Source organism: Cinclus cinclus, chromosome 2 (assembly GCF_963662255.1).
Source record: "Cinclus cinclus chromosome 2, bCinCin1.1, whole genome shotgun sequence".
In the NCBI taxonomy this organism is placed as follows: domain Eukaryota; kingdom Metazoa; phylum Chordata; class Aves; order Passeriformes; family Cinclidae; genus Cinclus; species Cinclus cinclus.
In genome coordinates this window covers 28,936,017-28,951,038 of record NC_085047.1, presented here as the reverse complement: position 1 = coordinate 28,951,038, position 15,022 = coordinate 28,936,017, and the positions used below count along the sequence as shown (strand labels likewise).

The window sequence follows — 15,022 nt, the reverse complement described above, 5'->3', positions numbered from 1 at the left end:
AAGGAAGGGAAAAGCAGCAGAAGATTTCTGTTTTGATTTTGAATTTGAGCTGAATACAACTTCCACAGCTAGAAAGTGCATTTCAGCTGGATCTAGGGAAAGCAACTGTAGAGTTAAATGCCCTCATTTGCATGAAGGGCTTTCGTAATTAAGGAAGCCTTTAAAGTGACATCAGCAGGATTGTAACCATAAGTTAAGTTAATATTTTTATTTTATTTTATTGATGTTTATAGTCCTGAAATGTAATTTTTGCATAGTTTGAATGTAGTATTTCTGCTGGGTAAAAATAAGGTGAAGACTTTCTTGCTGTACAGAACCTACTTTACCTTAATATTTTTTCAATTGTTTTAATTTTAGACTGACTCTTGATTGTTTGGATTTATAGTCTGAGGCTTTGGGACACTTATAGAATCTTTTTTTTTTTGTCCTTTACTCTTAAGTTACTGGGAAGAGCTTTATGTAGGTGTTTTTGTTCGAAGATAATGAGAATGGCTGGGTAATATCCTGTGTGAAATTAACACACAGCTCTTGGTTCTAGTTTACATTTTACAGATATTTACATCAAAGAAAAATGGTGCTGGTACCATTTCACGCCATAGTCAAGATTGTTAACAGAGATGTTAAAGATATTAACAGATATTGAATTTTTGCCATATTTCCTCTCAGTCCAAGGAAGGTTTCTTGCTGATACCAGTGCTGTAGTGGAAGTTACTAAAGCACATGGATTTTTTACTCATCTTTCTACCCATATGCATTTTGTTAGTTTAGTAGGCATAATGCCTACCTGCTTCTTGCAGTTCCTTTTTAATGTGAAGTCTTAGCATTATGACTAAGAACATATAAATAACTGAATGATGTATTTGAGTAGGAAAAATCAGGGTGTTCAAGACAGCTCCACCACATGAATATAATAGCAGCTGAGAGGGAAAATTGTGAAAATAAAAAACTTGAACACCTAAACTTTTACAACAGTCTGACCTTTGTTCTGCACAAAGGCTTTAATGAGAACTTCATTTATTGATCTTGTCAGGCAGAACAGCAGCAAAAAGAAAAAGAGAAAGAAAAAGAAAAAGTGAAGCTTCCTGAAAAGACATCTGGAAAAGATAGTAAAGGAAAAAAGTCAGTGGCACCACCCCCCGTTAAAAAGGACACCAAATTGAAACAACGGGGAGAAGTGGAAGTGAAAGACAAGCACATTGGTATGTAAAATATGATTATATATTCCTGATCAGGTTTTGGAGTACTTTGTTTTATTCCATGTTGAGAAGTCACGATCTATTTGGCAATATCAAAGCTTTGCCACTTTGCATTTGAAGAGGGCACTGTGTTCTGCTCAGTGTTAGGATGGATTGTGCAGTCCAAGAAATAAAATACAGCTAAGTTATATGTGGTATGTCAGCATCAAAATGTTTGGGGATATATAAGACTACAAGAAAATAGCTAAACAAATCCTTACAGAAAACTTATCCTAGAGAAATATTTCAGAATAACTAAATGTGTCAGTATCCAATGGTGGCTTTCTCCTTATACTATAATTTGAAACAGAGCTGACTGAGTTGTCTACCCTGTCAGTGAAGAAATTTTTCCTAACATTCAATCTAAGCTTGCCCTCTTTATATTTGTTTTAATACACCTCTATAAAGAAAACTAACTAACTAAATAAATAAATAAAAGACCATGCCTTAAATTCAGTCTATATCTGTTTCTGGTAGCTAGCAGTAATTTTATCATTCATCCCTAATACATTATCACCTTTCTGAAATTCAATATTTCTGCTTTTGAGTAATCTTGAGATTACTTGAATTGATGTCTTTCTTCTTTTGCTTATGGGCTAGCCACTGACAATTAGAACTGACATTGTTATGCATTTGTCATGATTATTAGCATAATCATAATTATAATTTTTCAAATGGCAGGCAGTCTTCAGCTTGTATGCATTGGAATTTGTGGATTTGTGTAAGTGATTATGCAAGACTGCTTTTCTTCTGCTTTTGATTTTTGCTTTATGCAATGTATGTGCTGGACTGTGGTGGCTGTCAGTCAGTCTCTCTCTAAATTTCTGTGTTACTCTATGTTTAGCTAATATTACAAGCAACAGAGAGTCTGCTGCTCCAGGTGGTAGCAGCATTTGCACAGCCCTGTCCATATATCTGAGTGCAGGCAGATGTCAGTGCCAGGTTACCTTTTTTCCTTCCTTGGATAAATGAGTCCCATGAGCTGAGGAGTCAGCAAAGCACTTGGACATGTGATGTGTCAGTAAGCATAAGAAAGGATCTTAATGTTAAATAGAGTAAAAAGCTGTGATTTTTCTTTTAGTGCAGGTTTGTCTGCACTAGCTCTCTGTGTTTCAGCATTGATGGAAAGATACAGGACCTTCAGCAGGCATTTATAGTCAACTTAGGATAAATAACTGTACTGGATGAATTAAATCACCTGATACCTGTCTTACTACCTGTTTTTCTCCATAATGCATAAAAAGAAGCTACACAACTCTAGGACTTCTAGAGAGTTCATTTCTACTTATATCATGCTTAACCTTTTACTTTGGTACTGAAATATTGGTATGCATATTTCTACATAACAGATAAGCCCAAATAGGACAGACACTCAATGAAACTTCTCATCTGCACTTTAATATGAATTTGGATATGCCTTTGCCAGCTGAAAGGACTAGTGTGAGCTGGTGTTACCAGCTGATGAGGATTTTGCCAAGAAGTACATCTAGTGAACATGAGCTGCTGAGTAGGAAGGAGTCAGCAGTGAGTCTACCTGTAGCTAATCCTTTAAAATTTTTATGACTTGGGTAATCTTTCATGTAAGACACAGTAACTCACTCTGTGTATGCTCCATGTCCAGCTTTATGCAGGATGAAATAGGATAGTTTAAACTACTGTTAGAGCATGTGGGTATGTCCTGACACTAAACTCCATTGAGAGGAGCAATTACAAAAATGCTGCTACAATATTCTGATTATAATCAGCTCCTGCAGTTTTTCTCCTGGTCCTTCTCCAAACAATTATTACTTCTAACTTTATTAAGAATTACTGTTCTTCCTGCTGTGTTCTAGGTTCTAGGTTTGGTGCAGAAGACCTGAGTCTTTTGCACATAATTTTTTAATTTATATGTAATTTTTCCAATGAGATTATAAAAGAACTGTTTCTCTGACCTTCATTTGCATTACCCCATATAATCAAGTAAAAAATGTATTTTGTTTAGCTGATGAATGTTCTTACTCCAGTCTCGTTTTGTTGTGTTTTGAACAGATGATGAACCAGATGATGGTGCTCATCATTACTTTATCATTCTGGGTTTCTCCAATCTTCAGTTGTTGCCTGTCTTGACTGACCTTGGGATTAACATTTCAAGTGTAATTCGAATTTCTTCTGAAAATTACAAGCCATTGCAGATATACTTAGAAGCAACTAAACTTAAAGGACAATCTTCAATTTCATCTGAAGGTAATCTGGTCATTAAAAAAAATGTGTAGAAAGGAGATAATTTTACATCCAGGGAATGACTATTCTGGCTGTGGTGTTCTCCCTCTCCATGCTTGTTTTTATTAGGCATGCTACTTGTGAGCAGCTGTGTTTGCCAGTGAAAAAGTAATATTGCCATTGTTTGGCCACCAAACAAAATGGGTTTGCCAGTGCAAAAACTGGACAGTAGAAAGAGGGACTGACTAAGCAGGCAGAGTTTGCAGCCACAGTAGCCACCAAAGAACAACATTTTATCAAATGCCTACTTCTGTGAATTGTTAGGAAGTGAACTTCTAAGAAAACTTGGCTCATTTGGTAATTTCAAGGAGAGTGGACAGTTGGCTGCTTTGGGACTGTGGCCCCGGCCACAGGAGAATATGCCACAGAATAATGCACTGTAATTGTAGTCAGCTGTCCCCAAGCTGTAACACCTTTCTTGAACTGGGATTCTGGTAAGCAGAAAGCTAAATATGTGTCAACAGTGATGGCTGGCTATCCTGAGCTGTAGTGACATGGCCAGCACATTAAGGGAGGTGGTCATTCACTGCTAGTTGGCTGTCATGAGAATTGAATTATGGACTCTACAGTACAAGAAATTCAATCTGGCAAACAGCCTTTCTATAAGGACTGGCTAAAGGACCTTAAAAGAAGAAAAAGTGATTGTGATCATGAACGGCCTTTGGAATTTTCAGGCCCCAGTGATAGGGTGAAAGTCTGGAGAAAGTATCCTGGTGGAAAAGGATCGGGTTAAGGATTACTTAAACAAATTGGAAACACATAAGTCCATGGAACCTGATGGGATTCACTCACTCATACTAAGGGGCTGGCTGTGATGTCCCTGCAAGGCCACTGTCAATTCATTTTGAAAAAAAAACATGGCAACTGGAAAACGTGCCTGAAGACTGGAGGAAATCTTCAGAAATAGCAGGAATGACTCAGGAATCTAAAGGCCACTCAGACTTTTCTCAGTCTCTGGGAAGATGATAAAACAGCTAATCCTGGAAATATTTCCAGGTACATGACAGACAAGGAGTTGATCATTTGGCATGGATTTGCCAAATGGAAGTCATTCTTAACCAACCTGATAACCTTCTATGACAAAATGACTGTCTTGGTAGGGGAGGAGGGAGCAGTGGATATTATCTGCCCTGACTCAGTAAGATGTTTGGCAGTATCTTCTCATAAAGAAGCTGGATAAACAAACACTGAGTTAGATTGAAAAGCAGCTGCATGTCCTGGCCTAGAGGGTATCAGAGGGGATCGGTGGTGTGAGTCCATCTGACCATCTTTGTTAGTAATCAGGATAGTTCCCTCAGCAACTACTCTTATGATACACTGGGAGGAATGGCTGAAACACCACAGAATTGTGCTGTTTTTCAGAGGGACCTCAACAGGATAGAGAAATTATCTGGCAGGGACCTCATAAAATTCAGCAAGGTCAAAGTCCTGCACCAGTTCATGGTGGGGGCTGACTGGCTGGAGAGCAGCTGTGCACGGAAGGACTTAGGGGTGGTGGCACTAAGCTGAACGTGAGACAGCACTGTGCCTTTTATCCAAGGCTGCATCAGGCCAAGGAATTTGAACCTTCTTTTGTACTCAGCACTGGTAAGGCCACACTTGGAGTTCTGTGTCCAGTTCTGGACTCCTCAGTACAGGAGAGATAAGGAGCTACCAGGGAGAGTCCATCAAATGACCACAAGTATGTTCATATGAGGAGAGGCTGAAAGAGCTGGGAAAGTTTACCCTGGAGAAGAAAGATCCTGGAGGGAACTCATCAATGTGTATAAATGCCTGATAGGAATGTGCAAAGAAAAGGAAGCCAGGCTCTTTTCAATGGTGTTCAGTGACAGGACAAGAGGCAATGACAAAACTGAAACATGTCAAAACTGAAGACATAGAAACACTTGTTTTCTGTGAGGGTAGCTGAACGCTGTCACAGATTGCCCAGAGAGGTCATGGGTTCTTCATTCTTGGAGGTACTCAAAAGCCACCTGGTCATGGTCCTGGGCAGTTTGCTCTTGGTGACTGTCCTTGAGCAGAGGAGTTTTACCAGATGACCCCCACAGGTCCCTTTCAGGATCAGTGACTGTAATTGGAATAGAAGATGATTGCAAGATATTAAGTGGGGATATTTTTTTAATCCTCAAGTTTGGTGTCAGATATTTGCTGAGGCTCTGAGGATGGAAATATTTTAACAATACTTAGAGAAGATTGATACATGATTTTTGCTTTATGTTAAAGGGACACGTATCATGATTTGTCAAATACTTATATATTTTAGATGTAGAAGCAGAGAAAAGAAAGGAAGATGAAGCTAACAAAGATCTGGAAACGTTTTGGAAATTCCTGGAGCCCATTCTGAACAGTGGAAAGCATGGATCAAGTCTCTTTGATGTTGCCAGGCTTCATTACCTAGTTAAGGAAAGTGACTTTCCCCCTGACTGGTCAGACGGTGAAATGCTGGTCAGTACATTCTTTTTTTACAGTGCATGGCATGCTTTAGGGTTTGTAACTTTTAAGAACACTTTAGGAATTTAATCTCAAGTCTTCTCTGAAACAGAACCACAGTAGTTAATATATTTGTAATCTTAAGCAAAAAATATTTCCTACATATCCAACAACTTTATTCAGCATTTGTTTACAAGGAGTCCTTTGAATAAAAATGCCTGATTTGGAGTTTCTTAATACTGTAGGCCACAGCAGAAGGGTTGTAAAATTGTTTGAGGTTTTAAATTTATTCAGCGTCTTTATAGACCCATTTTGCATTTCATTCAAGAGTCATATGTGTGCATGAAATAACAAAGAAGTTATGTTTTTGTCCTCATAACATCAGGCCTACTTACTGCATCTCAGAATAGTCACATGAGAAAAAATTACCTGAATGCAAGAATACGTTTTGATATATGACGTTGCTTTATCATACTCAGTGCTGGTTTTTTTTTGTCCAAAACATGGCTCTAATTTATTATTCATTATAAGTGAGTAATAGGCCTGCTGAGTTAGGACTATTACCAGGCACTGAAGGAAAAAGTGAATCATTAGAATTTTTTTCCGTCTTACATTCTAGATATGTGTATAGTGAGGTAAAAGAGTCCAGTATTTTTCAATATGCAGCGTCAGCAGTAAAAAATACAAACTGCTAGAGCAAAATGGGACAATATGCCTTATTTGACCTACTGTATTTGTAGTCTGTATTATTAGGATTAAAGGACATTCTAGGGTTAAACTACATTCTTCTAACCCTTATTTTTAGTACAGGAGATTCCGTATACAAAGAACTCACAGTGGTTTCCAAGGCATTCACTGAAAATATCTTAATTGTGGAATCATGCAGGCTTGCTACTTATAAGATTACTTACCATTATACTCTTTATATAATCTTACAATGCCAAGCCTCTTTTGGGAAAGCACTTTCTATTTTCCCTATAATCCCTACATCTTACAGGGGACTGTTTCTATGTTTTTAATTTCCTGCAAGCACCTATATCATAGCTGAAATAAAGGGAAAACCATCCGTCAGTGAAACAAATTTCAGCAGATTGGAGTTATAATTTCATGAGCCCTACAGAAGTAAGAAATTTTGTAACTTTTTTAAGAAACAGGTGGGGAGCATATAAGTACTGAAATCACAGGTGGATAGAGTAAGTCTGTTCTTGTGGACTTGCTGGAGAATCTCTTTGAGTCCAAGCTTGCTGCATCTCTGAAGTGCAAGATAGACAGGAGGAAAATTCTTGAGACAAAATGTTAGACATTAATATAAAAATTACAAAGTACTACATACTGCAAGTAGTCTCTGCTCTCAGATTTGAGATCTTTAGAAAGGAAAATACTTTCAAAAACATTTTCTTTGTTGAAGAGTCACTAATGGTTAGACTTGAAAAACTTTTGATGAGCATCTATGTCCTGAGGAGAGACCAGGCAAATTGAATTACAAAATTGGAATTATATTAAACTTTGCTTGGATCCCATTGAGTAGTGTGTGTTTTGTTACTTATGACTTTATAAAAAATCTTGGTTTTTTTAAAAGACTGTGCATTGAAAACACTCCAATATTTTATATAAAAATTTTGTGGGCTCTGATGACAATTTTAAGAAGTGTATGGATGCAAAGGTCTTATACTAACCCATTCTTCAGATGAATATTGAATTGGCAAAACAAAGGTTCAAGAATATTAGTGAACATTCTGTTTCCGAAAATAGAATGTCTTTCCCAAGTGGCTTTTCTAGATTTAAATGTTATGAAAATGGAAACAGGTATTTCATAACTTATCAGTGATTTGGGATTGTCTGTTTCCCAGTGTCATGAAGAGACACTGAGTCGAGGAAGGCAGATGCTTAATACTTCTTAAGGTTTGTTATTTATCTTAGTGCCTAATGTCAGTTATACTTCTTCACTGTGCTTTATTTTAGGAAACTTAAAATTCAGACATTCAATATCATTAGCCACCTCTTAGAGGCAAACTTCTTGGTATAAGAGACTTGTCCTATTTTCACAAAAATGAAAGTATCATTCAGAAAAGGGCTTTTTACAGAAATTGTCTATAATTCCATCCTTTCAACTAAGTCCAGGATGTACAGGGGAAGAATACATCCATTAAAGTGGCTGAAACTCAAATGTTTCATGTGGTCTCCAACAGGGTTTTGGTATTTATACAAAAAAAAATAATATTTAAAATAGCAGTTGCTATTATTCTTTTTATTCCTCCCAAGCTTTGGTGAAAATCACAGTACATGACCTCAAGAACCGTGACTCTTTCCTTGTCAGATTTTTGCAGATACAGGGTTCTCCCATTGGATATTTGGGCAGTATGCTGACATTCCTTCACTCACAACTGTAGATTTCAGAATGCCATTTTTGAGGCTTTATTTGTTTTCAAAGGGCAACAGAAAGAAAGAAAATAATGTGAGATGATACTAATTACCTGGTGGGGGGTTTTATTTTTTTATCCTTCTAGAGCAGGGAAATAACTGACCTTGCAAATACGCTGCAGGTTGATCACAAGTAAAGATGTACACACATTACAAAATACATTAGATTTCCTCTTCCATTCCTTCCCATCCAGAAAAACCCCAAAGGTTCCATCTGCAAAAGAGCAGACCTTGAACAGTTACTGTTAAGACAAGTTAGACTTTATAACAACTAAAGCACTTAGGCAATATACTTTGTTGTGTCAGTGTTAAGGCAAATAAAATGAAGGAGATTTTAGAATAACTCTATAAAACATATTGAATTGGTGAAGGAAACAGTCTCTTGGAAAATTTATAAACAGATGTAGATCTGCTGGTTAAAGAGCTAATGACTCCTGTCGCTAAATTATATGACACTCTTATACACACACTTCATCCTTTGTATCTGTTTTTCTGTCACAGCTTGCATTTGGTACTGTGCTGTTTGAACACATTGCTGGTTTGATGTATGACTGCCTGGACTGGAGAAGACAGCATTGCAACTACTTGGAAAACACCAAGTTTATTAATGTGCCAATGTTACCAGAGAGCAAATCAACACAATCTTCTGCAGTTGAGGCAAGGACCCTTCTCTTCTTATTGAGAATAACTAATTATAGGTTAGAATTGCATGTCTTTAATTTTGACTCAAAATTTCACCTTGGACCATCACTCTGTGAATAATTTTCAGTGAATGAAATCTGTATTTTTCTTTAGCATTTAAAACACCCCAAAAATGGGAAAAAAATAGCTGAGCACTGGGGAAACAGAAAAAGGAAATTGGAAGGATCCTACAGGCATAAAGTATCACAGGTGTAGAAATTTCATAGAGTCTGATGATACATTCTTGTGTCTGGAAAATCAATATGCCTGCACAGAGTTACAATACAAGGTTGCAGGTCTGTGAACTGTAAAAAAAATATTATTAGTTCTATGCAAGATCTGTTTCCTTATTTTATTCATAGTAGGCAAAAGCTTAAGTGGGCAGAAGAAAGTAGCTTATTAGAACATGCACTACATTCTTACAATCTTGTTCCATTCAAAAGTTTATCATGTAGTCTAGGGTGAGTAACCAAAGCTAAATGAAATTAAGTTCCCCCACCTATTTGTGCAATACTCATTTGTTTTATGGTTTCTGATTTTTTTCATATTAACTTTTGTTCACGTAGGAACATCCAGCACCAGCATCACAGATAACACCTACAAAGAAAAAAGGGAAACCAGAAGAAATTCTGCCAACAGTAGTTTTGTCAGAGGGTATGTTTAAAGGATTAAAGCATCCATCTGCAGTTGTTCACTCTCTCAAACCATTCATTCATCTGACAGCACAAATCCTCAAAATGGTTTGTGCAATTAGCTGAAGATGTGTCCTGGTGAACACATTGTGGAAGTGTCTTAGTGGTGATAACCAAGTTCTTTAGAAAATCACGTTTTCTATCTGTTTCTAGTCATAGATTTTAAAGATCTCAGTAATTTTGTTCAATCTCTAACTTTGTTAGACTCTTTTTATAAATACTGTCTGAAAGTTCACAGAATCACAGAATATTCTCAGTAAGAAGGGACCCACAAGGATCACTGAGTCAGACTTAGCCCTACATGGGATATCATACCATGTGCCTGAAACCACTTTCTAAATGCTTCTTGAACTGTCAGGCTTGGTGCTGTGACCACTTTCCTGGGGTGCCTGTTCCAGTGCCCAAACACCTTTTGAGTGAAAATTTCTCTAATACCCAACCTAAACCTCCCCTGACTCGAGGTGAGGCTACACCATTGCAGAGCAGTGTGGAACAATCCCCTCCCTTGCCCTGCTGGTGGTGCTGTGCCTGGTGCCCCCAGGGCACAGTTGGCCCTCCTGGCTGCCAGGGCACTGCTGACTCAGGTTCAAATTTCCATCAAACAGGACCCCTAGGTCCCTTTCTGTGGTGCTGCTCTCCAGCATCTTATTCCCCAGTCTGTCTGTATATCCAGGTTTAGCTAATCCCAGGCACAGAATCCAACACTTCTGCTTTTTTAGCTTCATTAGGTTGATAATTGCCCAGCCCTCTAATTAGTCAAGGTCTCTCTGCAGGGCCTCCCTGCCTTTGGGAGAGTCAACAGCTGCTGCCAGCTTTGTATTATCTGCAAACTTGCGGAACTGACTTGGAATATAAATTGACATTTCTGAACAAACATATCTTAATGTTTTATCTCTTAATTTAGCATCTGAAGAAACTTATATTCTGTTTCCTTCTGTGGACATGAGGTATTACAATGACTTGCTGAGTCAAATTCCTGAGGAGTTCTTTTCTATACCCTTAATGCTGAGCTGCATGTTGGAACAGGTGGGAATATTCTCTTTTCAGTTTTGGCCTAGATGTAATATAATTGCCAAAGATCCATCTGTTTAACCTAAAGTATGAGACTGTACATCGAGGTACTGAGCAAGGAGGTTCAATAGGAGTCAAAATTCCAAACTTTTGTTTTCTTTCATATTGTGCAATTACCCTGTATGTGTATATATATATATATATATATACACACACATATACATATATATATAGTATTATTCCGTAATTAATTTTGAAGACTACAATTATAATCACATGAGGAGAAAGGGGCAATTTCTTATCTAAGTCAATAACAAGTTTTCATGTCCTACATCAATGTTATTTATACAGAACTTGCTGATTTACTCACTTCAAAGGTCTTAGGTGAAGCCTAACATAAGAGCATGAATGCTGGTGCTAGACAAATCTGACTTCTGTTGAGTTCAGGCACAATCTATGATTTAGAAAAGACACACAATATAATTTGGAAATCCGCCTTCTTTTAGGAGTAAAATTTCAGCATAATTTTGGGGTTTTTGCTTTCTGGAACTTAATCTGAAAATAGACTCGGGTCTATTGAATACTCAAAGTCCAACACTTAATAGACAATCAGTTTTTAATTACTTGTGTTCCTTAACAATTCTTAACATTTCAAGTTAGAAATATTTTTTGTCTCATCCTTTCAAATGCAACTGATAGGAAAAGCATGTAATTCTGTTTTCCATAATCTTTGTTTTGTGCAGAAACTAACTTGGAAAACTGTATTTTGCTACTTGTAGAAAAAATTAGGCTTTTCTTCCCTGGCAGAATTTATGGGTGTTTGCTTAGCTTATAGGAGGATTTGCTTGGTAGTACTAGTAAAGTTAAGCAGCAGTCATAATGTGATGGAAGCTAACTCATAGTATATTTGCCAGGTTATTGCAAGTGAAGAATACCTTACACCACCAAGTCTGGTAGCACCAGAGACTCAGGCAGATGGACTGCATCGTGCCATTGCAGATCATATAATCTCTGTCCTTCCTTCTCTTTCACTTCCTATGAGTGAAAAAAAGGTTTGTGTTGTCTTCCGTTCATTTCCTAAAATGGCAAATCTCATTACTGGGGTTTAATACCTCTTCCTTTCCTTTTTAAACAGAATCTGTATGAGTACTTTTCTCCTAAATACAGTGAACAAGAGACTGTCACCCCCCAGTACCCTCTCTTATTTAACTACCATGATGCCGTGGCTCAGCGGTTGCACCTGTTGAAGGTACAGTGCAACTTATTTATATATAAATATTTCCAAAGTTCACAGGCAATGAATGCTCATTGCACTAGAAGGGGAGGAATTGTGTTTTTACAAAACAGGACAGCATATCCTAGACCTTTTTTTCTGCTGAGGTGGACACACCAACATATGTTTAGTTTACTTAAGAAGCAATGAGTTACTGACTGAGGACACCTCACAAACATGAAATACAAACATACTGGTTTCAGTGATCTGTTTGCATTATTAATGAGAATATTTAGCCTTTGGCATAGATGAGAGATATTACAGAACTGTTGATTTTCTGTTAAACACTGATGATACTGTGGAAAATGAGTTGCTAACTTGTTTACTGTGCTTTGGCATGGAGACTAGACTGAATACTAAAATGTTGAGAAATAGAAGAAAATACATAGCACTTATTAGTGAACACAAGAAATGTATTCAGGTTGGCTAAATATTTGGAGCATAGTGTATAACCAAGATACTGCCAAATTCTAACAAAAGCAGAAAGGTTCAGAGACTGCATGGTTTGGAATTATTGCAAAGCAACAGTTCCCAGACTTTTTGAATCAAAAAAACCACTGTGAATGTCTTGAATTTTTCCAGTGACAATGTATAGTTTTACCATTAAACTTCAAAAATTCACTGAGGATAATACAAGTGATAACACAGTTCTAGATTTCACAGCTAAGGTGTGTTTGCCTGGCTTCACGGATTACAAATTATCTGGGGAATACTTTGGCAACCGTTGATTAAAACTATTCAGAAACAACTCAAGTTTGACTTTGGATGTATTCAAGCAGAAGGAAGGACTGAGTAACCAATATAAGAGATGCTCTTAGCAGACATACACTTGATGTATTTTATATACCTGCTGAAGAGAAAATTCAGGATATAGCACAATGTTTGAGGAAAGTTTGAGGATAGAGTAGAGGGCAAGCATTTGGAATATGCAGTTGAAGAAAAAGGTACTGTAAGTGTGTAATACTAAAAGAGTGAAACTGAAAGATACCACTACATCTGAAAAAATAAATCCTTGGATATAGAGAGAGGTGCCTCTCATCACAGACTGATCAATAAATTTATGGATTTCATTACTATAAAAAGTAGCACAGACCAGCTGAAAGATACATGGAAGGTTCCTGCTGCCAGTCTGAATAGATCAGTACATATTTCTGTATTTTTAAGTCTAGCTAGCACAGACAACTCCTAACAAATATCTGTTATTATACTGTCAGTCATTCTCTTTTGTGTCTAATATTTTTCTGCCTACAATATCTGACACTGTGATTCAAAACCACACTGTGGGCACATGTTCAAATTTAAGTTTATATCCAGCTGACTTAAGCACATGCTAATGTCTTCTGCTGTAGAAAGACTTCTTTATTCAAACGTAGTTTTTGGAAAGTCAATAGTGTGAAAGTTTACTTTAACTCTGGTGCTTTGATTTCTGTTCCAGGTCCAGGAGAACCTCAATCCAGAAAAGATTGAGCGTGAAATGATGGATAAACTGCCTCTTGCAGAATTTATCCATTTCACCCCTCCTTCAGCTGAAAACAACACTAAACGCTTAGCCAGAGCTCATGAGCTCATGCATTATTGTACTACTGGTAAGATTATATTCATTGACATAATTTCCATTCTTTTTATTTCTGGTTGATGATCCTCTCAAAAAGCAGGAATTTTGGGGCAAGATTTTTAAGCTGCCAAAAAAACCTTTTCAGAATTTCCCATTTTCACATTTTTGTTTATATAAAATTACAGCCTACTATACAAGTTAACCCTAACTTCAGACTTCAATTTTGTGGTTAATGGGAACGACTGTATGAGTGTTAAATATTGCATAACTAAGAGCTGGAAGTATCTTAGAACTACTTTATTTGTTTATGTTTGCAAACATACACTTATTAATTCTGAGGGAAAAAAAGCAGCTGTAACAATTGCAGTTCTGATCCTAGAATGTAGAATGTATCTTGAGAGACACTGATATAAACTGTGTTTATTTATCAACTCACTTTTGGAGGTAAAGCACATGTATATTGCAATTTTTTATGGAACAGTATACAGCTTTCAGAATGTGTTCCATGTAAGCTCTTGGTATTGATAATGAAACTACTTTATAACAGTCCCTTTATCAAACCAAGAATACATTCACTTCTTCAACCATAATCACTTCTACAGTTACCTTTTCTTGGAGTGTGCTTGCCACCATGACATACACTGGGAAACAATCCCAAGGACTACGCAAATACCCATAGGTAGTATCAAAAATCTGCTCTAGGTTATTAAGAAGTATAAATATCCAAATCCCTTTGGTTACATTCATGTCATCATATAAGGCACAGAATTTGAAAGTATTTTCCCAGCTCTATCATCCTGAATTCCCTATGTTGGATTAATTTACACTTTGCTGTGTTGTTTCTAGTTGTTGGTATGTTAATTTTGGACAGTAAGCTATTAAAGTATTCACTATTGCTATAGTGTTCCAGCTGATGGGTGTTGAATTTGATGATCCTTACTGGGCCATACTGTACTGCCAAACTCTCCTAACTGGTAACTTAGCTAGCAAAGCCTTTGCTTTTATCAAAGGCAATGATTAATTTGAACAGAAGATGAGAGAGCCAACATTCTCAAGAAATAAAATGTGATTAGGTGCTTAACCACCCTAAAGAGAAAGCACTTCAAACTGAAGATATTCTTTATGTGATTTGGGCATTGCACTACCCGTCTTAAACTTCAGTCCTTTGCATGATTGTCATTGTTATATGGACATGGATATGTACAAGCATAAATAGGATTTATTATTGCCTTTGCACCTTGCATACTTCTGTTTAAATTATGTGTAAAATTCTGTCTGAAGAGGAAAAAAAATTGATAATTTTTGAGAAGTTACAGATAATGGAAACATTTTTTGAACTGAAAATAACTAGTTGCTAATTGGCCTGATAAAGTCTACTCTGTATTTTAAAATCAACATAATTTCTATGAAGTTAATGAGCCAGAAGGTATTCAAATCTAGGAACCACTTCATTTAAGATGGATTA

The 15,022-nt window shown here is 36.9% G+C and overlaps 1 protein-coding gene across 1 annotated transcript in view; it reads left to right on the top strand.

Moving 5' to 3' along the window:
• The window catches only part of SPAG17 (sperm associated antigen 17), an 89,918-nt gene that overhangs the window by 26,094 nt on the left and 48,802 nt on the right, over positions 1-15,022 (top strand). The window contains exons 5-13 of the mRNA XM_062513144.1: positions 1,031-1,199; positions 3,264-3,458; positions 5,758-5,939; positions 8,847-9,002; positions 9,593-9,680; positions 10,623-10,744; positions 11,644-11,781; positions 11,865-11,978; positions 13,438-13,588. Coding sequence (XP_062369128.1) covers positions 1,031-1,199; positions 3,264-3,458; positions 5,758-5,939; positions 8,847-9,002; positions 9,593-9,680; positions 10,623-10,744; positions 11,644-11,781; positions 11,865-11,978; positions 13,438-13,588 — 1,315 coding nt within the window. The remainder of the gene's footprint in view (positions 1-1,030; positions 1,200-3,263; positions 3,459-5,757; positions 5,940-8,846; positions 9,003-9,592; positions 9,681-10,622; positions 10,745-11,643; positions 11,782-11,864; positions 11,979-13,437; positions 13,589-15,022) is intronic.